This window comes from Electrophorus electricus, chromosome 26 (genome assembly GCF_041902795.1).
Source record: "Electrophorus electricus isolate QZ-2024a chromosome 26, ASM4190279v1, whole genome shotgun sequence".
NCBI classification, from domain to species: domain Eukaryota; kingdom Metazoa; phylum Chordata; class Actinopteri; order Gymnotiformes; family Gymnotidae; genus Electrophorus; species Electrophorus electricus.
This window is the reverse complement of record NC_137522.1, coordinates 3,827,111-3,851,542: the sequence shown is the minus strand read 5'-3', so window position 1 is coordinate 3,851,542 and position 24,432 is coordinate 3,827,111. Positions and strand designations below refer to the sequence as shown.

Sequence of the window (24,432 nt, the reverse complement as noted above, 5' to 3'; positions counted from 1 at the left end):
AATTATGGAAAATAAAGAGCACCTTCTAGCAACCACGACTCTTGCTCCCTCTGTGCCACCAGCATCATACTCTTGTATGGCAAACAGCCGGGCATTCAATCACTTATTCTAACCCTTAGCATCCTTATGTATGAACTTCTAAATTCTAATTTCAAGAGTCTGATTAAACTACTTGACCAATCCATTCATTTGGGCATGTTACACACTGGTGTGAATCAATTTATTCCCCAATCATTTAAAATTTTTGCATGCTGTGCATTGATCAGTCAGAATCTCTTTCAGGCTATTGAACAAGATGGAAGAGTACCCCCGAAACCCTGTGTGCTGACATTTTTTGGAGCAGCATTGCTTCGAGGTATTGCTTTGCATAATCCACCAGGACTAATACAAAACAGTACCATGTGAACTATGTGCTAATGGCTCAACAAGGTCCATATAAATTTTTTCGAAGGGGACCTCAATTACAGATAGGAGGAATAAGGGCACTCTGGGGATGACTTGGGAATAACCAGCTGACATTCACATTATGATGCATATCTTTTGCTGACATCACCTCAAATGCCAGGCCAATAAAAATGGGCTATTTGGCGATTTCATGTCTTACCCTGTCCAAGGTCTCTGCAACAGAGTTGTTATGAGCAGTAGAAAAGTACTTTTCTATTATTGTATCAACAACTGCGTGACCATCTCTTCTATGGAGTGTTCCACATCACACTATACAATCTGTCATCAGTGATCAAAAAGTGTGGATATGACAGGACAACCCCTGGCTGACCACAAATGCTTCTCACATGGTTAAAGGTGGTCTTCAGGGTATCGTCACAGGATTGTGGTACTGGAAAATCCCCCAGGGGAAAGCTAATTGGGTTTTACATGGGGTTTCGAGGCCTGACTTTCCTTTTGGGAGTGGTCTTAGTAGTTGCAGCTCCTTCTCTTGGTTCCTCCTGCTCTGGCTCAGCCCACTATGGGCCTGGAAGTACTTCTGGATCACACACACATGCCAAGTCCTTGCCTTAAAATTGTGACTAATCAGGGCCCAAAATTAGGGGATGAATAACGTAGAGACTAACCACCGCCTTGATACTATGTTTTTTCCGTAGTCATTATTAGTGTACAAGACCACTAGCGGATACTCTTGAGTATCCCTGTGAACACATCTCACCTTCACTAGACAGAACCCTTCCAATGCCTCAAACCAGACTTTAGTGGATTGTGGCCTGGTTACAACCCAAATCCACCATGGTCTGACACGTCCTCTTCATACTCACTGGTATGAAGTACATGCCTGCTCAGTTGGGGAAGGACATGGTGGTTCCTTGAGGACCTGGACCAATGTCCCTATGGCTCCAGTTCAAAATAGCAATTACACCCCTGCCCACGCCTTACCCGAGCATTTGCAGGCTCAACTGGACACACCTTTGCAGAGAGAGGGAAGAGGAGGAGGGTACAGGAGCATGGGTAACGGCATTGAAAAAGAAGGAGGATGTGGAGCAGGGACTACATTGATGAGACAGGGAAAAGCTTTTGTGGGATAGTGCTCCTGGTTTCTGAGTAGTTTCTGAGGAGGAAAGAGATAGAGAGGTCCCATCCAGTGACTACGGACTGTGGCACTGGAACCATTCTACTGCCCACAAGCAGGCGGTGAATTGTTCTTGAGCTATCAGGTTGACCACAGCTGTTGAGTCACGTTCTCTGGTGACAAGCCACCACCTGCTCTAGTCTTAGGCAGATCAAACTCCTTAAGTGTCATCATCCAAAACCTCTGCTGGTGTGGCTGCAGAGTTGGACTGACCTGCTGCAGGATGCCTTATTTAAGCGCATCTTACTTCAGTTTTGTGACACTGCCAGCAGCTGCTGAGCCACAAGCTAGGCTAAGATAGGATCTTGCCCTGTGGGGAACTCCATCATGCCATATGAATGTCCGAAATCCCAGATTTAGGAATTACAGTGCAACTACCCTGGTTTTTCTGCATTGTCACTTTGCAGCAGGGAGAGCTATTCAAGCGCTCTCTCTCTGCATCCAATAGCCCAACTGATTCACCCAGACCATCTCTCCACCCCATAGATGACACTCGATCATGCCCCCACTGCCACAACACTATAAATAACAGTGGTTACCTATGTGTGGATAAAATGTTTAGATTTAAGATAGGGATCACCAAAACACAGTCACCATGGTGACATCACCTTGTCTTAAGCCAAATGTCACCCCTTGACTGAAATGTCTTTAACAAAATATTTTTTTTACATTTTACTGATGATATTTTTCATTTTACTGATAATATTCTTCAATTTTCCAAAAATGAATATTTTTTTACAAGGATAATTGGAAGGGAAGCAGTCATAGCAAAGTCTGAATAGATCGAGAAAGCCCTGGTTTTCCCTGATGACCTCTGGTGTCTCAGAAGGGTCAGTGACTCTGATATCCAGGCAGACAGCCGTCAGCAAATACCATGTCTCTCATGTAACAACATCCAATAGTGATGCAGTGACCCTGAAAGGATAGTTATTGGTCGAAGAAGAGGACGAGAAGGCAAGAGAAGGAAAGAAAATGAAAACCCAAAGGGGTGGCCATGCTTTAGATACAGCAGGGTGTGTGCATGTATGTGTGTCTGTGCGTGTAGGTGTGTGTGAGGGAGAGAGAAATAGATATAGAGAAAGACTGTTCATTTAAGTGATGTTTGATCTATAGGGACGACTTATTGTGGAGTGTGTGTGTGTGTGTGTGTGTGTCTTCCACACTTGCTAATAAAAGAGTAAGTATGGTGTCATTACCCTCACAATTTTGCCAGCGCACTGATAGCAGTACATGTTATTCCTCCAGTCCTAATAAGAGTGGGAATGGACTATGTATAAAATGCACTTCAACTGCACCTCAGTCCAAAGTATCAATATTAAAACCCTGATGAACACATATATCGTACAAACAAGCCACCGAAACACTAAGATTATATGGAGCAATCTGAGCATTTATTGCATTTTGTTATTAGCAAATTGCAATGAATCATGGCTATTTCTCTTTGTATTCATGCATTTTCATTAGCCTGCTTCTCAGTCGATGACCTGGAATTTACCAGCGTGTTAGAAAATATTAAAGGACTAATATAAATATAGCTTACTTTATCATCTTAACACTCTCATTTCAATATTAAGCTTATTCTTGGATTGTTAAAAAGCAGGTTATTAATATGGTGGTCTTATTTGGTGGTCTTTGTCTTATTTATTCTTGTGGTCCTGCGATCTAGGCAGGCGGGCTCCAAAAAAGGAAATTAAATTATCCAGAATCACTTTGAATTAACATCAGATATGATCCTACTGTGAAGAGTTTTATGTTTGTTTGTGTTTTTGGTTTTTTTAGTAGCTATGAATCCTACCAGCAGAGTTTTCTGAACTAATGAAAACCAGTAGGATGAATCATCATTTAACAGCAGTAAGCAAGGATCTAGGCCAAGAATAATGTGTGAGCCATGTGTTTCCAAAAACATTGAAAAATTGTGCAATCACAAATCATGAAGAAACCACACTGTTTCCCAAACAAAATGAAATCCTGAAGAATAAGCTCTCTTTCTGATATAAGCAACATTTTCAGTGTTTTTAAAAAAATAAATTCTCAAGTAATACATTATAATGGCTGAGAGGGTGGGGCTGGGACGACAGACCACACTGTTGAGCCTTCTGTAGGTGTCATGGGCTTAATTCAGCAAAACACTGACAAAGTGATGTGCCTACCTGATGACCCATGTGAAGAGCTTGTTATGCTGTAGTTTCTAGAATGAAGTCAAGAAATTTGACATTTTATCCTGTGTATAAATTCAGTTGCAATAAATACAAGTGATTACCACCTCAGAGATTCCAGGATGCTCAACATACTTTAACACTGAATTGTACCTCCATTGTTCACTATAGTTTTAATAACTGATGTCAGATTTGAATCACAGTCAGTATCACATTTAATATGCCAGGTACACTTACATGAGTTTGTCTTGTTAAAACTTGTTCTCACATATAGTATAGAATAAGAAAGCAATTCAATCAGTACTGTAGACAGTACATTGGTATATTTACAAAAGTAGATAAAATGTGTAAAAATGTACATGAAATAAGAGGAACCTGGTACAGAATACCCTGAATATTCTGAAATGTGTGCAACCCATTGCTATCGAGGCTTCCCTTAAAGGGACCAGTAACTACCTGGACAGTAATGACCTGAAGAAAAAAAATATAATACAACAGTAACATTCTGCAAATAATACAATATATGTAGATTCCATAATGTTCATCATGTTTGACACCTTGTTTGTGTAAGTTATTACATTTTAGTCCATTTTACCTCACTGACATTTGAACTGATACAGGAGATGTATGCCATCTGAGCAGCAATCTGCCAAGACAGAGGGAAAGCGGATACCTGATCAAATAAATACACTGCTTAGTCAAAATGCAAAATGAACATGGCATTTTATGTTTTGATGAAAATTGTGCAGACAGGGTTTGCCATCTAGTGGTTCTTGGTGTCTCTGCCTTTGGTGTCTTTATTTATTACTTAGTAAGGCACTAGATGTTACAAAGCTCCAGTTTTCCCCCTGCAGAGATTTGCTCCATCCATAATCCAACAAACCTGGTCCAGCTAATCATAACCCTTCGCAGAATCTGACCGGTTGTATTGGAACTAACCTCTGAAAGGATCTCCAAGGCTGGAACTAATCCAGGGTAAAGCACGAGTACCAATCAAACAGGCGTTGGTCTACATATGGAAACCAGGATGATCAAAGGGAACCACAACTGAAGGCAAGAATGCCATGACTGAATATAACAAAGAAAATAGAGTAGTAAATCACATTTTTGCAGGAGAGGAGTATTATGGTTAAGTATAAATAATCCCAGGTAATGAGAAGCAGCTGTATTGAGCAGTTGCTGTTGGTTAATAGGCTGGTATAAGAGAAGGAGTGGTTGGAGGGAGGACTCTTTTAAAACTAAGCTTTTAAAACTAATTACAGTTAACACATCACTTTCTGTCTTGGGTATCATAGATATTATCAGATCTAAATTGGCAAAGCGTGACTGATTTGTCCGCTTGCATTGTAATTGTATGCTGTTTTTCTCTTCCTCACATTTTAAACTCGCAATTTCATTTCCATTATCAGATCTAAATTGGCAAAGCATGACTGATTTGTCCGCTTGCATTGTAATTGTATGCTGCTTTTCTCTTCCTCACATTTTAAGCTCACAATTTCATTTTCATTGCTTGTAATGCACTATAATCTACAGAGGCACAAACTCACATGCAAATGGAACGGTTTCCCTCTGCACCAGTTCTCTGAGTCAGGTGGGGATCAAATCATTACGCCTGTTCCTGTGGGTGAAAGAACAGTACAGAACACACAGTGTCCAGAGCCCAGTGCAAAAAGCAGGAAGACTATTAGAATGGAAGATAGCACAACACCTGCTGCACAGAGTATTAGAGCCTCAAAAATTGTTCAGATCTTTTTCAGCTCATAGAGACCTCATACTACACACCATGACAATGTCACACATACACACAAACTACACGGACACACACGTGTGCACACGCACTCACACACACATCCACACGTCCACACACACTCATATAAAAAGTCATTTCTTTTCTGTTCTGAAGTGTTACTGTTATATTAGGGTAGATCCTTAAGGCATCTCTGCACCACAGAGGAGTTAATATATCCTACCTTGAAATTTGTCTGCCAAGACCGGCAACTACAGGTGAGCAGGCCCTCACACATCATAGTATCAAACACTGCGTCCTCATCTCACAATGAAGATCATCACCAGACAGCCACTGCTGTGCCTAGCATCCACACAGAGTTATCATGTTACTAACAACTCAGTGTTTCTTTTTGTCTTTTTGTCTTTGGGATGCTTCAAACAGGCTGCGTCTACTTAATTAAGGAGCTTATTACGCGTTATGTAGTGTATACTCAACTGACAGAGTTTCACGTGACACTTTTCGCGTGTAAAAACTTTTGATTTGATCTGTGCAGAAAGTACCGGAACCGGACAGACCGTCCATGTACACAGAGGGCATAACTTGACAGCCTCCCGCGATCATCCTGTGATCATCCTGTACCATGGATATATGGTGCCAGCAAGTCCTAGACGAGACAGAACGGGCTCAGGCTAGCTGATGACACGTTTACTTATATTACCGTAGTTCTATGGTGCCCGTGTTCACGTACACCTTTGCCATTTATAAACGTTATTCGGCGTTGTCATTATGATACGAATGACTAAACAATTGTGTTTTACTTTATTGCATTGTCGGACTTCGGAACTTTAATGGGAAAAAAATATTTGTAAGTATAGACGTAAATCGTGACCGTCAAATGTCGCATAGCTTTCTATTAACGGTCCTAAAATTTCAACTGATTCAGTATTTCAGGAATCACGGTTAGGCTGTTTAATCGTTAACTTTTATACTTTAAAACAGATATTAGGGCAAAGTGTTAATTGATTTAAAAATCGGTTAATTAAAAGTTTAAAATTGCTGTTATAAAAATGTACCTGCTGCTTTGTAACGGATTTAAATGGGTTGCGTAAGCGTGAGTAAAGTTGCATGGAAGCGTGTGTAGGGGTCCGAGTCAGCATTCCACATCGGAACTGCACTGCTGTTATCCTTTCCTGAGTATATACCAGTCTATCCTCAGCATCGAACAGCACAACTGCAAGATCATTTTGACAAGACATTACAAAAAGAACACAATTTAAGACCAGCTGTGGTTGTTACCTGAGGATAAATTTGAGTATTGTCCAAGAAGAACAAGGGTGAGAGTTCCTTATATAGGCCAAATAATTAATTTACATGTTTAAGCAGGTTTGCATCGCTTTTAACAGGATGGGAATACTGAAAAGGTTACATCTTTCCCCTGAAATCTTCTGCTGCAAATAACAACCTCAGTTCTCACACTGGAGGAAAGAACTGCCAGAACTGACCACTTTAGAACATTATTTGTAGGTAAGTCTAGTTATTATACTGTAATTAAATAAATGCATTTATAAGTTAAATTGATTTATATATTGAATTCAGTTCCAGTCAAAAGTTTGAACATACCAGAATTAATGCATGTTTGTATGTTTTTCATGATCTTAAAGATGTGTGGCCTTTTCTCCCAAGAAAAATATAAATACAGGGAAAGTTGGTGTATATTTAATTTTTTAAAATTACATTTTAATGTGCCCTCAACAAGTAGCTTTCTTTTGTATGTCTTTACTAATACTCTAAAATGTGGAAAATGGTAAAAAAAAAAAAAAAAAAAAAAAAAAAAAAGTTAAGTGAAAGACCAAAATTCTAGACACATTGATGGACACATTTACAGTAACCCAGGTCTTCACTTTTCAGTTGTCATGGTAATTTTATAGCGCTTGAAGGTGTGTAGTATTACAATGCAGATAACAAAGTTTATTCTTCTGAGTATAACAAATATCACTTGTACCTCACTCATCTATCAATCAGTTTGAGTTTATTTATTTAAGTAATGCTTTTATTTGTGTATGATGCAGGCTATATTGATCGAGAATGTCTTATAATGGGACAACCAAAGCAGGCGACTTGTCATCAAACAGCATGTGTAATAAGAGCAGTAGCAAAAGAGATGTGTCAGTCACTTCCTCGGTCATTACTATGACAGTGGGCATTGTTTCCAACATGCTGGCTCTCTTCATTCTTCTCAAAGCCTACCGGCGATTCCGTTTCAAATCCAAAGCTTCCTTCTTACTCTTTGCAAGTGGTCTGGTGGTGACTGACTTCCTGGGACACCTTATTAATGGCTCCCTGGCACTCTATGTGTATGCCTCAAATAAAGACTGGGAGACTTTTGACCCCAAGCAGGTGCTTTGTGGCTTCTTTGGTGTTTGCATGGCTTTCTTTGGCCTGAGTCCCCTTTTGCTTGGATGTGTTATGGCTGTGGAGCGCTGTGTCGGGGTTACTCAGCCCCTCTTCCACTCTACCACTTGGACATCCCGTCACATGGGCAGCCTGCTGGCATCCACCTGGCTCCTGGCCCTGCTCGTGGCACTGTTGCCGGTGCTAGTGTGGCGGCCGTACCAGGTTCAGGGAGCCCGGAGCTGGTGCTTCTTTCGCATGGTGGGGGCACGTGATTGGTTGGATGTGCTCCTCCCCATGCTCTTCTCTGGGTTGGGACTGCTGGCTCTTCTTGTGTCATTTGTGTGCAACACTGTGACTGGATTCACCCTTCTGTGGTCCACACTACACTGGCGCCGTGATGACTACCATCGCCATCACAAAAGCTCACTCCATTTTGAGATGATCTGCCAGCTCCTTGCAATAATGATGGTATCCTGCATGTGTTGGGGCCCATTTCTGGTAAGATCTTACTTCTTCATGTGCCATAATTATTTCCAAAGTGCATTCATTCATTCTATAATCATTAGTAGATTATCTAGTAAATGAATGAAAGGAAATATACCCAAAAATTGAGTTAAAATCACTTTCCTCTATGAAATACTCTTGTACATTTATGCATAAATGAAATATTCCCATATTCTGTGTATTGTTTGATTTGGTCCCAGGTTACAGTCATTATCGTAAGCCTTCAGGCACAACAACAGGAAACATATGGCTACCTGCTGCTGACTGTACGGCTGGCCACATGGAACCAGATTCTTGACCCATGGGTGTACATTCTTCTGCGTAAAGCAGTCTTGAAGAAGCTCTTCCAGCTGGTGCAGAGGTGTCGCAGTCCTTTCCCCAAACATACCTTTGGGTGGCCATTTAGTGTGCTTGGGAGTTCAGGGGAGACCTGCACCTCCACAAGCAGCAGAGCAGACTGCATCTGCTTGGATCGAATTTTCCTGCCAGGCACTCTTATGAGACCCATCGGGCAACTCCCCTGAATGGGAGAGTATGTGTAGTAGAGGGAAAGCCATGGATGAAGCTGAAGCAGCGTCCCAGTTTTGGCACTTTTGACAATTTTAGGAAAGTCATGACTGACAGTGCATATATTGAAATTGATTCTTGATGAAGACTTAGTTTAAAAGTGGTTGTGTTATATTTGTAAAGCATGCCATTGATACTGACCTATTTCAAACTCTAAACTTTATTGATTATTTCATTGCTTCAGTGCTTCTGGACATGTGCCAAGAGTTTGGATACTGCAAATGTTGTTTATCTAAGTGTTCTAAGTTGTCTCTGAAAATTTTGCACTATATGTCAAATGGCATTGCACAACATTTCAAGTGAAGAATGAAGATTAAGCTTCAACTTTTATTTCCTCATGAAAAAAACCCAGCAATTTTAGACAGTTTAAATAGCTTTGTTATGCAGCTTTATGGTTTCACCTAATTTAAGTTTGACTCCATTACTCAAGGCTACATAAGACGTATTATGGCATGCCTATATGTATGAAATTGGCAATTAATTGTATCCTTTATAAACATAAGAAAATATGCTTTAGTGTGTAAAAGTCAGGCCTATTTCCTTTTTGTTTGCAGTAATCCTGTAGGTGCTCAGAATGTTTGATTATAAAGTTATCACATTTTTAATATATGATATATTCTTATTTTCAGTAATTCTCCTTTTCAATGTTAGATTTCTAACGTGTGTTAGACAAAATTGTGTCGTATAAACAGTTGTTTAGCTGTTCCTTTCCTTACCGGCAGAGGCGATAGTATGTACGTCCAGGCAAATAAAATAAATGTGACGCAAATTGTGTCATCATTTCCGTCTTCTTCCTTCGCCTCATGCTTTTCTGACCAGCTGTGGGTAGCAGGTTTGTATTTATTGTTTAACCATTGAATACTTCACTATTTGTCAAAACAGGTTATCCGATTAACAAGTCTACTTTACTTCTTAATTTACCTTAGACTATGATGCCGTATGTCTTTTTAAAATTTGATGTTGACACTGCGAATTGTTTTCACCACCCCCTGGATGTAGTGCTAACCTCAGTGATGACTGCCTTGGCTACATTCATCTAGTAGGATTCACTAGTTACACTTTGGTAAACGACATTTCAGATGCTTCTATCCGTTTTGGTTACATTGTTACTAGTCTGCGGTTGTGACGTAACGCAGGGGTAACACTAACTAATGAGAAATAGTCCGTCTGGGATACAGGATGGCATCTCTCCGTCGTGAGTTTGTAGCTAGACGGCACCACGGCCATTGTGTAAGAGGTGTTTGTCTATAACATTGGTTACCTTATGTTAGCTAGCCAGCTAATTTTGCAGAGTACGTCAGCGAAATAAAAGTCTTAAGTGTTCGTTAGCTGGCCAGGTCGCTGTGGAGTTTTGTTTGATGCGTTGCAAATTTTCCGTGTTGCTAATTCAGTGCTAGCTAGCTTGCTATGGTTCAGTTTTGTTTAAAAACACCAGTGCTGAATACACTTAGCAGTGTTTATCCAGCCTCTCTGAGTGATTGATTGTAAAAGCAACATGATTATATACTGTTTGCAATGTCAAAGATGACATACTAATGTTACTACTTATTATTATTATTATTATTATTATTTATAGTAGTAGTAGTAATTTTATATGGCACACCTGATGTTGAGCGAACAAGCTGTAACTGAGGCATGAATTGGGCTGCAGGTACATTCAGATTAAAGACACGATAGGCTTTGTTTTTATATGCTCTGAAAAGATTGATTTTGATTAGCTCATTTGATATGCTGAGTAATGTCTGTCTAACTTTAAACGTTGGTTTATGCATGTTAATTAGGGTAGTCACAGTCACTGGAGCAACAGCTCTACTAATTGTCTTAATTTAAAAGCCTTCATATGACCTCTCAAACCTTAGTTGTAATTTATTATTTTATAATTTAAAAAATATAAATGTTAAACACTCAATTTAGAACTCTAACTATTAAAAGTACATATAGACTTGTTTTACAATATGACACTCTACAGCAAAACTGTTTTACAGAAGACAAAATGAATCAGGAGAAACTGGCAAAACTTCAAGCCCAAGTCCGAATAGGGGGCAAGGTAAAGCATACCTCTACATTCATAAAAATCTGATATAAATCACGGGATAACCAGTTATGTGGTTGGTTGGCTGTAGTGTTATATGGGGCTTCACTTTGGTACCCACCGTCATTACATGTAGCTCCCCTACTGTCCATTTTTAAATTGATTTTAACTTATCTTTTTTTTTTTTTTGTCAGGGCACAGCTCGTAGGAAGAAGAAGGTTGTTCACAGAACAGCAACAGCTGATGACAAAAAACTTCAGAGTTCATTAAAGAAACTTGCTGTGAATAACATTGCTGGCATTGAGGAGGTAGAGCACTGGTGCTTCTTTTGGCTGCTTCGTTGCTGTCAAACAATGGATAGCCATATGATTAACTCCAAGTACTTATACTGCTTAGCACATGTTCTGTGTGTAAATTGGTTGCCCATCCTGTAGGTGAACATGATAAAGGATGACGGGACCGTGATCCACTTTAACAACCCCAAAGTGCAGGCATCTCTATCTGCCAACACGTTTGCTATCACAGGCCACGCGGAGACCAAGCAGCTGACAGAGATGCTACCAGGCATTCTCAGCCAGCTTGGTGCAGACAGTCTCACAAGTCTGCGCAAGCTTGCTGAGCAGTTCCCCAGACAAGGTGGGTCATTGGGGAATAATTTGGGCACGATGCATGCTAGAAGCATTTTAAATGGCTTAATTAATATTTTTTTTGGGGGGGGTTGTTCCCTTTTATTCAAAGTTCTTGACAACAAAGCTCCAAAAGCAGAAGATATTGATGAGGAGGATGATGATGTCCCAGGTATGAAATTGCACATTTCTGTTTGTGTAAATGTGCAAGATTTCAAGTTGAATTTCCATGTCTGACACTATTTCTCTGATTTCCTCAGATCTTGTAGAGAACTTTGATGAAGCGTCAAAGAACGAGGCAAACTGATCCCAGAAGAGATCACAGTTTGGACTGCACTTCAGCAGATACCCTGCTGCAGTATTTTTAAATTAGATAAGACATATCATTTCAACACTATACAGCAAATCGGAGACTTTTGTATTTTAAATTGGCAGTCTGCCCAGATAAACATCAGCCTGTCTCTTGCACTTAAACAAAGATGCTATGACTTATGGTTTTGAATGAATACCACATTGCCAATCTTGATCATGATTGGTATGGTTCTGGAAAATTAGTCTTAATTATTTTTGTCAACAAATCAATAAATGATGTACACCTTTTTTATATAGTTTTGTGGTTTCTTTAGCTATAGAAAGATTTGGTATCGACACTTGCACAGCAACTAACAGGACTGCATCCTACGTTTTAGGGGTACAGAAAAGATATAATTTTAAGACAAAAAAGTTGAACTGTTGATCAAAAAAATATATAGATAGGATGTTGCATACTAAATTTAAAAAAAAAACAAAAAACTAAAACTTGCAAGAGTATTTTAATTCCACATTACCACTACTTGTAGAAACTCAGTAATGTAGTTACTGTGTATGTATTGACTTTCTTGAATTAAATAATAAATATAAATATGTCATTCAGGCAATATGCGTATGTATTTGCATTTTTATTTCTGTACTGCTTACGCACGATCACACGAAAGGCTTTGTGGCATTTGCACGACGCTGTCACCTTTCAGTAGGACATTCATATAATTCAAAGCATGGTCCTAAAAGTAGTTTGAAAAAGCCCTCGGCGCAGTCTCCGCGCATATCCAGCGGACCTCCGAGGTCTACGTCCATGCGCTGGGCTGGAATTCGGGATTTCTGATAAATTCCTTGATGGTTCACATTTATTCAGGTCAGTAGTTCAATGGACAACGTCATATTATATTCCCTATAATCCGGATAACGTTAGAAGCAATGGTCAATGTGGCTCCTGTGTGAATTGTAATTATGTGGGATTATCATAATTGGCTCGTTTCAGTGGTTCGGGACGGTCGACTGTCGCATTGCTGCAGTCACTGCGATGTCGTACATGCGAATACTTGTCTGCGACGTAATTCTTCATCTTTTTTAAGCCCGTTTAAAGAACTAAATCGGAAGACATTTTCGCCAGTTTAAAGAAATGTAAATCGGAAGACGTTATGCCGCGGAATCAAATTGCAAATGCTTGCTTGTCATGCAGCTTTAGCCGGTGAGAACAGTTATATTTGATCGTTGCAGGCTAGCAAGCAAGCAAAGCTGTGCCGAGAACCTTTGGTTTATACACCATTTCTTAACAGAAAGCAGATACATATTTGTAGACTTCGGATTTCCGAGTAACCGACGTGCAGACGTGTTAGTCGCTGTAAAACTGCTGACATACCGGTAAAGAGGGCTGAAGGAGGTGGGGAGCAACCTGCCTCCCCTCCAATTCAAAATCGCTTCCAGTGGTTAACAATTAGCGTTTTCATGACGGTCTTAACTTAAGTTAAACGTTAAAACATTTATATATTATTATATATGTAGGGACTGAGTTGGCTATTACATTTATGATGATTTGAGCTTCAGAAGGCGGCAGTGACTGCGCCAGGCTAACTCGGCATATTTGTAACCGCAATGATCCTTAGCATAGACGCAAATCTGCGTGAAAAAGTGCTTGGAATGCATTCTTTCTGGTAAGTTTTGCGGAGTATGTCTGAATGATGCGTTTTCAATGTCCTCATTTGCTCTGTCTTCGTCTTCACAGGAAGAAGCCCAGCTATGAGACATCCCTCAGGCTCAAGGAGAGCAACATCGCACTCAATGTTGGGATTCACTGTGTCCTCAGACCATGACTGACTGTGTTGATTGGGAGCTGAACCCGAAACACTGTGACGGAATGCAGAACTAAAGCATGTTAAGTGGCTTCCCAAAGCCTGCGTGAGTCCAGTGGAGAGAATGAGGCAGGCAGTGAGCGCTACTCTCTCAGTATGGGGGGAAAGACGCCTCGGATACTCCACTCTGAACGATTCCAGGGAGGCACTGCTGGATGAGGGCTGGCTCACGCCAGGGCTGAAAGAGGACTCTGTCATAGAGGAGAAGGAGGTGGCAGACAGTGAGCAGGAGCAGCAGGAGGCGTTGGTGGCACGTTCGCCATCCACACCCGAGGATGCCCTCTGTCTGCCACAGACCCAGGGTGAAGGGGCCCAACCAGAGGCAGCCATGCCAATCTCTCCACACACATCAGAGTCACCTTCAGCCCACAGCGTTTATTCAACAAACGGGCCTGGCCCTGGGGGTGGAGCCTCAGATAGAAGGAGGGGCTCTCTGGTTGCCCCACCCATGCAGTGCTGCACCTCCCTGGGCTCCACAGCCCCGCAGTGGGTCCCTGATTCCCATGCTCCAGCATGTATGAAATGTGGTTCCCGGTTCTCCTTCACAAGGAGGAGGCACCACTGCAGAGCCTGTGGGAAGGTAAGGGATCACAAATCCAATTATGAAAGGCAGAGTTATTGCTGAGTGTCTAATTTCAAATTCAATATTACTTTTTAGGAATGGGCAGGGCTTTGTTATCGTATGTCCCAGCAGTGTCTGTTAAATTTGTTCTTGGTGTTCCGCAGGTGTTCTGTGTGGTGTGTTGTGATCTGAGGTTCAGGTTAACTCATCTTGGTGGAAAGGAGGGCCGTGTGTGTGTCACCTGCCACTCTACTCTCATTAACCGTGGGTATTTGAAGGAACAGTACTACCATAATTGTCATACAGATATAAACAGCTTGGTTGTTCCTCTCAGTTCTCCAGCCATATGATCTTCACACAGTCTTTTTTTTCTTCTTTCACTCTTTTTGTGTGCATCTGCTTGTCTCCCACTTCAAAGGGACCCTTCGCAAAGAACAAAAGAAAGTATGGTTTGCAGACAGTGTTTTACCCAGAAATGAGGCTTCCAGTGTTAACACTTCTCCAACCCGCAGAGATTCATCCCAGACTCACCCTCCTACAGCAGCTCAAGTAGAGTCAACCCATGTGTCTGTGAGGTTTTCGTTTTTACTCATTCCCAGCTAAACCAATATATTCTTGTCTGTTTCTATGAGCCAGCATTGTCCCTTCACATTGTAGAATTCTCTGTGCAGGAGGTATTATGTCCACAATCACTTTTATACCATAAAATAGTTTGTCTTCATTATGAAAATACAGTCATAGCAAGATGGTAAGAGTTGAGCTATTCTAGTGAACATGAGTGATATGTAGGCTTCTCTTCACTTTACTGCAGGAGGAACTAAACTCTGCTTGCTTGGAAAGAGAGGAAGTGGAGAACAGCCCTAAACGAAACACAGCCAAGCCTTTGTCACACAAGGGTCTTCCCCCCATTCTCACATCTACAGGGATTAAAGGAGGTACAAAAATATTGTCACATCTACAGGGGTTAAAGGAAGTACAAAAATATCCTCACATAACTATAGCCTGGCTTCAGTCATTGCAGTCTATTTTAAACAGCTTTCATGAATATCCTCAGTGTGATTAGATTACTCCATACCAGATTATCAGAGTACTGCATGAGTGTTATAGAGGGCTGGGAGCTCAAGCAGATGCATTGGTGTTGTGTAGATTACACTGTGGAGGAGAAGCGGACAGAGTCTTCGCTCCTGGAGGAGCTGGAGCAGGGCTTGACCGAGCCGCTGGTGTTCGTCCTCAATGCCAACCTTCTGGCCATGGTGAAAATTGTCAGCTGTATGTTTACTGCTGTCTCCTTCCAATACTCCAGGACTGATTACAGTGGTTAGAGCATGCGGTTTGGAGAGAGAAGATATGTGGACATCCACACAGTGTCTTGTCATGTGGGTGTAGTCTGTGTGAACACGTGTTTTTTAGCATTGTGTTTTGCGCATGTGCATGCTTTACAGGTCTTCTGTTTACTGGATGCCATCAGGAGATGCGTGTGTGCGTGTGCGTGCATGTACGTGTGCGTGCGTGTGTGTGTATGCTGCTACAGATATGAATAGGAGGTGCTGGTGTGTGATGTCCAAGGGCATGCATGCTGTGGGTCAGCCAGAGGTGGTCGTGCTGCTGCAGTGTTTGCCTGAAGAGAAAAGATTTCCCACTGACATCTTCAGCCACTTCATTCAAATCTACTGGGACGCACAGACAGGTAGCTCTGCAAAAAGCTCAAGCACGGTCATCTTCCGCACCCTGGCTTGACTGTAGAGGCCATTTTTGCTGTTTGGGGGCTACATTTTCTCTGTGTTCTCTCGGCTGCCACGCTCAGCAGGAAAGCTCTTGAACCACCTGAGTCACTCATCGGCAGCACGTGGCTTCCTGGGCGGCAGTGAGCACGCTGGCTTCCTCTATGTGCGGCCCACGTTCCAGTCGCTGGACGGCCTCCCTCTGCCTCCACAGCCCTTCCTCTTTGGCCTGCTGGTCCTCCGCGCTGAGCTCCCGTGGGCCCGGGCCTTCCCCCTGCGCCTCCTTCTGCGTCTGGGCGCAGAGTACCGATGTAAGAGCCCCCATGCAGGTCTGTGCTTCTAAAGACCACCCGCCGAGAAAAAGCAGCGACCTCGTACCAACATGTGCCTGTCTCCTGTCCGCCGCAGTCTATCCCTGCCCGCTGTTCAGCGTGCGCTTCAGAGAGCCGCTCTTTGGCCAGATCCGCAATAGCATCATGAGACTGCTGGTGGTGAGGCTGCCTTGTTCTGTCTCATTTTATCTATCCCTGTCTCATTCCCTCCATGTTGTGTCGTGATGCCTGTGCCGCCCTTTCTTGGTTTGAAGAAGACAGTGTATAATGTCTGTTCCGGTGTAATTCTTAGGACTTCCGTTTTTACCGTTACACGTTGCCGGTGGTGACGGGGATGATGGTAGATTTGGAGGCACGGAGCACGTTCATCACAATCCCTAAGACCCGCCATGCTGAGGTAACAAGGCCCACTTGAGAACAGGAACGAATCATCTGATACATTTCCTATTAGTGCCATCAAACACCTTGAGAACAGTAAGACTGGGGTACAGATAGTAAAGTCATGTCCCAGAAAACTCCTCATACTGCAGCACTGCTGGTAGACTGTCAGATCAGGTTAAGTCTGTGCTTCCCTCGCTCACTCAGCTCCTGAAGGTCCTGAACAGGTCAATTGAGAGAATCCTTGCTATGGCCGCCTGCTTTAACGAGCGCGCAGACTCGCACCTGATCTGTGTACAGACTGCAGACGGAGAATACCAGACACAGGCAATCAGCATCCACAGCCAGCCACGGAGAGGTGAGGACACACATACTCCGCATCCTATACTGCTGCTGCATGATATGCATATATCTAAAACTATACCTTTAATAACCATTATTAAATATTACATATTAATTTTTTTTCATTTACAAAAAAAACATTTTTCTTATGAGGACCAAATGTCAAATGTTTTCTATTTTCTTATCATATTGTCCTCACAAAATGTTAAATGCTTTGCTCTACACACTGTCTGAAGCTCCAGACTTAAGCAAGAACAAAAGCACACTGAGATAAAGCACAGACTAAATCTGAGGGAACTTCACACTCATGTCTACCCACCAGAGGGTGTTCAAGGCTATTGTAAAATGTTCTTTTATTTATTTAATTTTTGGGGAGTAAATCAGACATTTAAATTAAAATTGCATTTTGTCTATTTTTCAGTCACTGGCTCCTGCTTTTTTGTGTTTAGCGGATCTCTGAAAGCTTCATCAGGATATCTGGCCAAGTCCAGCATCGTTGAAGGTTCCCTATTACATTCTTTGTTTTTAGTACATTATTGCTATGACATGTCCGCAATATGTTAAATTATCTAGGCAAACGGGTACATTTATTGCTGAGGTTTGCATAGATTAGCTGAGAGGGAGTTGGGAGAAGGCTTTCTGATGGCGTGTAGGTATATACAGTGGAGTCTGTAAGCAAATGGACAGTGAACAGTAGTGGTTGGGTTTTTGGTTATAGACTCTAGAACGATTGATTTGAAATCCAAACGACTATGAGGTTAAACTTCTGAAATGTTAGCACTAAGTCAAGGGGATTTATATCTACACTGGAATCACGACAAGCTTCGTTTCACTTTTAAGGGAAGCATAATTAATTGGGCAGTTGGGTTTCCCCGCATTAGCATCATTAGCACAACGATGCTAATAAAGCATATTGCATTTGAAGTCTTGCTATGAGCTATCTCTCAATATGAGAGATATATCAGGCACTTAGAGTTAAGCAAGCCAATATGAGGCTAAAAGTCTGGGAAGTTGGAAAGAAGCTAAATTGCTCTAATAATCTTAGCAATAGCAAACCAACTGGAAGCATACAGACGACCAAAATAGTAATATAATAATAAACTAAATCATGAACTGCTGAAGATTGAGAACACTGTTCCGAAGAGGCAGCACAAGGTCAAAGATGACTCTAAAGATAATACACTATTATGACCCAGAGGATTTACCACCAGATAAGAAACTGTCAACCCAAAACCAGAAGGCAGTTACAGCTTGGTTTAACAAAGTCCTTAAGTGCAGGTGATTATTTTTGCATCAAGGTGATAAATGAACAGTGTGTGGAGCAGAGGTTTATGAGCCAAAGGCAAAGCAGCTGTAGGAAAAGATGGCACGTGCCTGGATCTTTCAGAGCTGTGGACCTCAGACAAAATTCCCTGAAATAAGCAGAAATAGGACGTGTCTTAATTCCAGGCCTGACAGTGCGACACCATGGGCGGAAGATCATCTGGTGATGTCTGTGACACTGCAGAGCTTTTGTTTACCAGTTACTTATAGTCCCCTGAAATGAGGACAAAAAAAAAACAGCACTGTAGAAAGGTCCTTTGGCTCTCATGTTGTTTGCACAATACAGAGCCAAAATGACCAAAACATGTCTCTCCACTAATGTACAGACTGAACTGTATATTTGTGCGGGCTATGGTCTGGAGAATATACCTGTTCTTTTCAGATGGTTTAATGGTTCAAGTAACAATGGAAACCATGCTAGAACTACGGCGAGCTCTCCGCGACATGAGAGATTTCACCCTCACTTGTGGAAAACTCCACCAGTCAGACAGACAAGAGTATGTACATATTCGGTGGCAGGACGAAGAGCCATGTTTTAATAAAGGGTGAGACAAAATTCATTTACATTTTTAAAACGACCTGAGATTAAGGGGTTTTAAAATTCATTAATAATTAAATAACGTGCGTCAGTGAGGCAGTCGATGACCTGCAGGTGTTTCCGTGTACGGTGATGGTGACTTTCTCTGAAATGCCTCTGTCTGTACTCTCTCATACTACATAGAATAATCAGCCCCATTGATGGGAAATCTATGGAATCGATTACTTGTGTCAAGACATGCCAGCGGTTAGAGTATCGAGCCACTGGGAAGGTCATACGTTGGACAGAGGTATGCTTAAAACACACGCACAGTCCTGTGCTATCTATGACACATTACCTGCATTAGATTCTTTATCAAATAAGTTGCATGTAATTGACCTTTTGGGGCTCCACAGGTGTTCTTCCTTCAGAAAGAGAAGCAGGTAAACGGGCACAGCCGAGATGCCAATCAGAAGCGTCTGACAGAGCAATTTGCACGGGCATTCTGCCTGACTCTGTGTCAGTCTCTGTGCCTGCTCAAGGAGGATGGCATGTCCAAACTAGGCCTGCGGATCACGCTGGATGGGCAGAAGGTGAGAACGCACAGAATGCACAGAAAGAGGATGCAAATGTACACGTGTCAGGAGGTAAAGCAGTCAGAAATGGGCTTGATCCAGTTGGAGCAGAGACATTCTGTTTCAGGCTCCATCTCAGAGCAGCCTGTCAGAGCAGGGCCTTTTCAAAGCATGAGGCAGCTGGACTTGGTTATATCACTGGTGATGGCACTGCATGACATCTTTGAGCTGCTTGTTCTGTTCAATTTCAGATGGAGTTCCTGGCAGGGAGTAATGGGCAGTGTCTACCAGAACACTACCAGGACAGCTTGAAGCAGGCGCTAATGGCAGTCGTGCAGAGCGCCTCCCAATATTGCCAACACACCTCTCTGCAGTTTGAGCTCATCTTCTACATCTTGGAGGACATATTGTAGAAGATAGTGCCAGGGCCTCTGCCATACTACTGTCCACCCGCTCATCCACATCTAGAAAAGATGGAGGGGACGCACTGTGCTACAGGGGAGACAGTCCCATGATTACACACCCCAAATCTGCCTCTTGCATTCTAGGATTTCATAAATCACAGTTGTAGATTTACATTGGCAGCCTTCATGCAATGCTGTGTTATCTCCACATTGGTCTCTGTTCCATCCCTCTGCAGATGTTCAAGAGGGATCTACGTAAAGACTCACACCAATGGATTTGTTCTAGACTGAATCATGCTGTTGACAATACCTGTAATGTCCACTACACACCAGCAGCAATAGGTCTGCAGAAACATAGTGTTATCTCTACTTCACATCTAGGATGCCACATGGAGTCTTTGACATTGACTAGAAGATGTGTACGTCTTTGGCTTTGGCATAAAAATTAAAATGCATGTAAAACACCACACGCTGAAAAACAAATGATGACCAAAGGAAACAAAACAATTGCTGAATGAATGGCTTAAGTAGCATGATGTAAAATGAGAGTTCTTTCATGGTTCGTTTTTGCATTCAACCAGTCAGTCGTTGATAGATCTCAATGTGCATTTCATGTGGTGTAATTTCAGATGCTGGATTGTTGATATAGGGATACTCTCCCTGTGTGTCACTGTACAAACACCAGGCTTGGTGGGTGTGGCCTGACCTCTAGCCTACATTCCTGTGCCCATAAAAAAAAGAAAACAAAAAGAATCACAGTTTTTCTACATCAACTATACAGATTATTTCTTTCTCTCCCTCTGAATGTACCCACTGAGCTGACCTTCAGGTTCTGATTACTCTCTGTGACAGACAGACGGGGACACACACACACACACACACACACTCAGTGTAGGATGCAGATGTGCCAGCTGCACACTGAGTCTCTGCTGGCCTTTTCACTCATAGGAGAATGGAGGTCTTGTTTACATCCTCCATGCTTGGCATAACTGACATTACAGGGGGGCACCACGCACATTTACTGAAACAATGAGATAGTGCTCCACTAAACATTCAAAAGTAACAGCTCAGGCTGCACAGAACTAGCAGGACAATACACATCACATGAAATATTTATCGGGGCGACAAAGAAATTGTGAAATTATGTACTTCACACTGACAAAACACTCTTTTACATTAAGAATATGTGCCAATTAGAAAATAGGATGAACAATTACCCCATTTATAAATGGAATTTATTTAATATATTTGTCAACATGGTTGAGCAAAAAAAAAAAAAAAAAAAAATTTGAACCCTAATCAATCCTGTTGTGACAGTAACGGTAAACCTACAGTATTTACAGCTGGAGCTCAGGCTGATTTAGGGCAACTGTACAGTGCTGTTGGTCCGCAGGGGAGTAGGAATGAGGCTGGGAAGTGCATTCACTGTGGTGACAAGGTGAGCAACATCAGTGAAGAACACACGCAGCCGCCTTCTCTGCTCTTCTCTTCATACATTGTGCTCTGTATTTATTTTCTCTAGATCAACAATTAAAAACAAACAAACAAACAAACAAAAAAAACCAAACAAACACGGATCCCAGGCTCATTCATCTCCTCATGTGTTTGTGCATATTAAAACTACAAAATGAAGGAAAACAAAATACGGGGAGAAAAACAGTCCCAAAACACTCTTTGAAATCCATGGCGGTAGTTTTATGGTTTTTTTAGAAGGCACTCGTGGTCATGCGTTTTGGATGTTCTTCCCTTCCCCCCACCTGCACCCCGACTCCCTTAGGCTTTCTTCATCTTTCCACTGTGAGCAGTTCCGTTCTCGTGGTGCTTCTTTCCATTGGTCAAGCCATTCTCATGGTGCAGACCATTGCCAAGAGAAAGCAGCCCGGCGCCGTTGCCGATGGTGCCAACACCGTGGCCATTTTGACTGGGCTGCTCAGGATTTTTGGGCAGCCTCTTGCCCTTGATGTAAGCCTGGTACCAGAAGTTGGAGAAGAGGATGAAAAAGAAAGTTCCATACATCCAGATGAGGTGGATGATGATCGGCACCTGATAATCGCAGCTGTCCATGAAGTAATACTGTGTAGCATGAAGGGACACCAGCACGAACTGCACCTGCAGAAACAGGCCAAACCCCCCCACCCCCAAAAAAACAGTCAAGTATGAGTTGAATAAAGTGAAACCAATCTCAAGACACTTCACCATATGGCCAAAATCTTTACACAACATAGTCATCTAAACCCGAACGTGATCTTATGAAACATTTTGTAATTTCCCTGTTTTAGCATTGGTATGTTCTGCCGTTGTTCTGAGGATATAGAGAGGTGCTTCAGATGATTGGTGGAATGTCAGCCAGGATGTGTTTGTGGGAAGTGTACTCCATGACCTCTTCAGCCTGCTCCCACCATGCACCAAACAACATCGGAGCATTTCTGATACTTGACACTGCTTATGGTGTACGTAGTGTAAAGTATTGAGAGGATGCCAAGGCTCTACTAGATACTATATACAAATCTCCCTCTTCCATACAGAAAACGTGTGTCGACTATACAGTGTAACAGAACACCAGTTGTGACATCCCATAATATTAAAGGACCATATTGCATTTAAGTAATTCTAGCCCCAGCCTGTCAGACTGCAGGCATTTCCACTATATGATTTCAAGTATATCAAGTTAAGTGGAGTTGCCCTTGGAACGCTTGATTCTTTCATGTATAAAAAGGTGCTTCAGCCACCTGATTTCTTCTATTTCACCAAGCCCAGTTATGAATCCCAGGTCTGAGGCATGTCCATCTCTGCACTGCTAAGTAGGGCGTTCAGTGGGGGAGCCCTCAGCTATAGCTCGACACCACTACAGTCAGTAAATTACCAGCTGGATGGCTGTCATGTATTTCTTCCACCAGAGGTACTTCTGGAAGCGAGGTCCTGCTGCAGAGAGGCCGTAGTAGAAGTACATGATGACATGGACGACAGAGTTGACCATGGCGTGGAATGATCCCATTCCACCTGCACACACACACACACACACACACCCACACACACCCACACACCTCTTTATTATTGTAAACAAACCAATAATGAGGTCACAGTAATTTTAACCATTCCCCCCACCCCCCACCCCCCCACACCCGACATGCCTTTTACAGTACAAGGATTACACAAGGTGAAGTAGACCCTGAAGGCCTTGCTCACCGGGTGCAATGCTAACTCCCCACCACCAGGTCCAGGGCATGAAGGAATGGTGAAAAATATGCAGGAATGTAATCTGACTGTGTTTCTTACGCAGCACAAAAAACACCTAAAAAGATACCACAATGAATAAGAACCAAATCTGAACAACTGGCACACAGACCAAGACACTGGCATATATATATATATATAGAGCTAGGTTCAGACGCAACTCTTACCGTATCCATGAGCTCAATGAACTTTGAGAACAAGAACAGCCAGGCCACTCTGACCATCTACAGAAAAAAAGATTCTGCATGTAAAGCATGCTTCAGTTGAGGACTTTTATCCATTCTGGGTATCTCAAGTGTGGCTATATTGGGCAAAAAGTACAAATTGGACCACAAAAGGGCATGGAATGTGAAATCTTACCCTGAGTCCTTGAGGGCTATCAGAGTAATCACATGGGTCACATCTCCATGTATATCCTGTGACCCAACCAGACATCAGGAACTACACAGCAAAAACATCAAATGGCATAATTTTCTTTGTAGAAAAGGTCATTTTTGAAGATGCCAACATCGGCACCAGCCCCAGATGCTGAAGTGTGTAAATGGATGGACCACAGCTTTTAGTCTCACCTCATACACGATAAAGCTAGACAGGAAAACCAAGGAGAAGTTGTAGACGATCATAGGCCCTTTCAGCTGGAAGGGTTTGCGGTTGGCCATTATTCGAGGGCCCGCGTACAGTACAAAGAAGACGTAGAGAAGTAGAACTGCAGTCATGTTGACTGGACTCTCCATCAGCGGGTAGCCCCTCAACCGTGGGTCTGGGCCGGAGACACAACAAAGCACAACAGACTATTACCAACCCTTTACAGAGACCCTTACTTAGACTGAACATCTACAATCAGATATTACACTTGATGGTACTCGGTTTGATTCTCCTAGTTTAATAGTGAACATGTTTTTTTAAAGGAAGGTTATTGGAATTGCATGTGAATTCAGGCCTTGTCTTGTGTATACAGGATCATTTATTGGACACATACCTCTCAATGCTAGGAGATGGTTATACACTTCCATTGCACTCTCTCTGACTGTCTCCAGCATGTTTAGCACCTTCTGAACAACTGCTAACTAGGAAAACAAACAGGAAACAAACAAAAGACCCAGTAATTAGCTGTTATAGTGCATTTTCAGCAATGATTTTACAGGCTCACACATGCTATAAACTATTACAGTTCATTAGGTAATGCCCTTGGGAGACTTTGGGGCTTGGCACAGAAACCACCCTCTGAAAGCAACAGGAGAGTGGAGCTGGTGTGAAAGGCTAATCACAATGACCTGCATGCTGCAGAC

At 42.3% G+C, this 24,432-nt stretch overlaps 4 protein-coding genes across 13 annotated transcripts in view; 3 read left to right on the top strand and 1 right to left on the bottom strand.

The window, feature by feature from the left end:
- Window positions 1-7,549: 7,549 nt before the first annotated feature.
- ptgfr (prostaglandin F receptor (FP)) lies at window positions 7,550-8,886 on the top strand. The gene is made up of 2 exons (XM_027006915.3): window positions 7,550-8,356; window positions 8,563-8,886. Exons 1-2 carry the CDS (start codon window positions 7,550-7,552, stop codon window positions 8,884-8,886), a joined length of 1,131 nt encoding a protein of 376 aa, XP_026862716.2.
- Window positions 8,887-9,698: 812 nt separating this feature from the next.
- btf3l4 (basic transcription factor 3-like 4) lies at window positions 9,699-12,187 on the top strand. 2 transcript variants are annotated; one of them, XM_027006928.3, is made up of 6 exons: window positions 9,699-9,761; window positions 10,915-10,976; window positions 11,156-11,269; window positions 11,396-11,597; window positions 11,700-11,759; window positions 11,848-12,187. In XM_027006928.3, the coding sequence occupies exons 2-6, from the start codon at window positions 10,923-10,925 to the stop codon at window positions 11,892-11,894; spliced, it is 477 nt and encodes a 158-aa protein (XP_026862729.1). In that variant the 5' UTR covers window positions 9,699-9,761; window positions 10,915-10,922; the 3' UTR covers window positions 11,895-12,187. The 2 variants fall into 2 exon arrangements, with proteins under 2 accessions (XP_026862729.1, XP_081564194.1); XM_081708068.1 differs by lacking the exon at window positions 9,699-9,761 and adding an exon at window positions 9,947-9,992.
- Window positions 12,188-12,324: 137 nt separating this feature from the next.
- On the top strand, window positions 12,325-19,918 carry zfyve9b (zinc finger, FYVE domain containing 9b). 4 transcript variants are annotated; one of them, XM_027006923.3, is made up of 16 exons: window positions 12,325-12,758; window positions 13,629-14,335; window positions 14,482-14,581; window positions 14,736-14,887; window positions 15,129-15,252; window positions 15,464-15,586; window positions 15,849-16,004; window positions 16,125-16,349; window positions 16,447-16,529; window positions 16,663-16,767; window positions 16,956-17,106; window positions 17,512-17,592; window positions 18,796-18,958; window positions 19,135-19,240; window positions 19,347-19,523; window positions 19,757-19,918. In XM_027006923.3, exons 2-16 carry the CDS (start codon window positions 13,820-13,822, stop codon window positions 19,916-19,918), a joined length of 2,424 nt encoding a protein of 807 aa, XP_026862724.2. In that variant the 5' UTR covers window positions 12,325-12,758; window positions 13,629-13,819. The 4 variants fall into 4 exon arrangements, with proteins under 4 accessions (XP_026862724.2, XP_026862723.2, XP_081564189.1 ...); XM_027006922.3 differs by having other exon boundaries at window positions 16,122-16,349; XM_081708063.1 differs by lacking the exon at window positions 12,325-12,758 and adding an exon at window positions 12,967-13,094 and having other exon boundaries at window positions 16,122-16,349.
- elovl1b (ELOVL fatty acid elongase 1b) overlaps window positions 18,922-24,432 on the bottom strand; it is a 14,755-nt gene continuing 9,244 nt past the window's right edge. For 5 of the 6 annotated variants that reach the window (XM_035523336.2, XM_081708065.1, XM_035523333.2 and 2 more), the window contains 7 exons: window positions 24,123-24,210; window positions 23,713-23,903; window positions 23,504-23,584; window positions 23,311-23,367; window positions 23,096-23,201; window positions 22,773-22,909; window positions 18,922-22,018 (listed from right to left, as the gene is read on the bottom strand). In XM_035523336.2, the coding sequence (XP_035379229.1) occupies window positions 21,683-22,018; window positions 22,773-22,909; window positions 23,096-23,201; window positions 23,311-23,367; window positions 23,504-23,584; window positions 23,713-23,903; window positions 24,123-24,183 (969 nt within the window). In that variant the 5' untranslated portion in view covers window positions 24,184-24,210 and the 3' untranslated portion in view covers window positions 18,922-21,682. The remainder of the gene's footprint in view (window positions 22,019-22,772; window positions 22,910-23,095; window positions 23,202-23,310; window positions 23,368-23,503; window positions 23,585-23,712; window positions 23,904-24,122; window positions 24,211-24,432) is intronic. The other variant, XM_035523335.2, reaches the window with a different exon arrangement.

Coding starts and splice junctions, on each gene's coding strand:
- ptgfr (XM_027006915.3), top strand. CDS start 7,550: ATGTCTTATAATGGGACAACCAAAGCAGGCGACTTGTCATCAAACAGC. Junction 8,357..8,562: donor TGTGTTGGGGCCCATTTCTG/GTAAGATCTTAC, acceptor ATTTGGTCCCAG/GTTACAGTCATTATCGTAAG.
- btf3l4 (XM_027006928.3), top strand. CDS start 10,923: ATGAATCAGGAGAAACTGGCAAAACTTCAAGCCCAAGTCCGAATAGGG. Junction 11,270..11,395: donor ACATTGCTGGCATTGAGGAG/GTAGAGCACTGG, acceptor CCCATCCTGTAG/GTGAACATGATAAAGGATGA. Junction 11,598..11,699: donor TGAGCAGTTCCCCAGACAAG/GTGGGTCATTGG, acceptor TTTTATTCAAAG/TTCTTGACAACAAAGCTCCA.
- zfyve9b (XM_027006922.3), top strand. CDS start 13,820: ATGAGGCAGGCAGTGAGCGCTACTCTCTCAGTATGGGGGGAAAGACGC. Junction 15,253..15,463: donor ATCTACAGGGATTAAAGGAG/GTACAAAAATAT, acceptor GGTGTTGTGTAG/ATTACACTGTGGAGGAGAAG. Junction 16,005..16,121: donor CTACTGGGACGCACAGACAG/GTAGCTCTGCAA, acceptor TGCCACGCTCAG/CAGGAAAGCTCTTGAACCAC.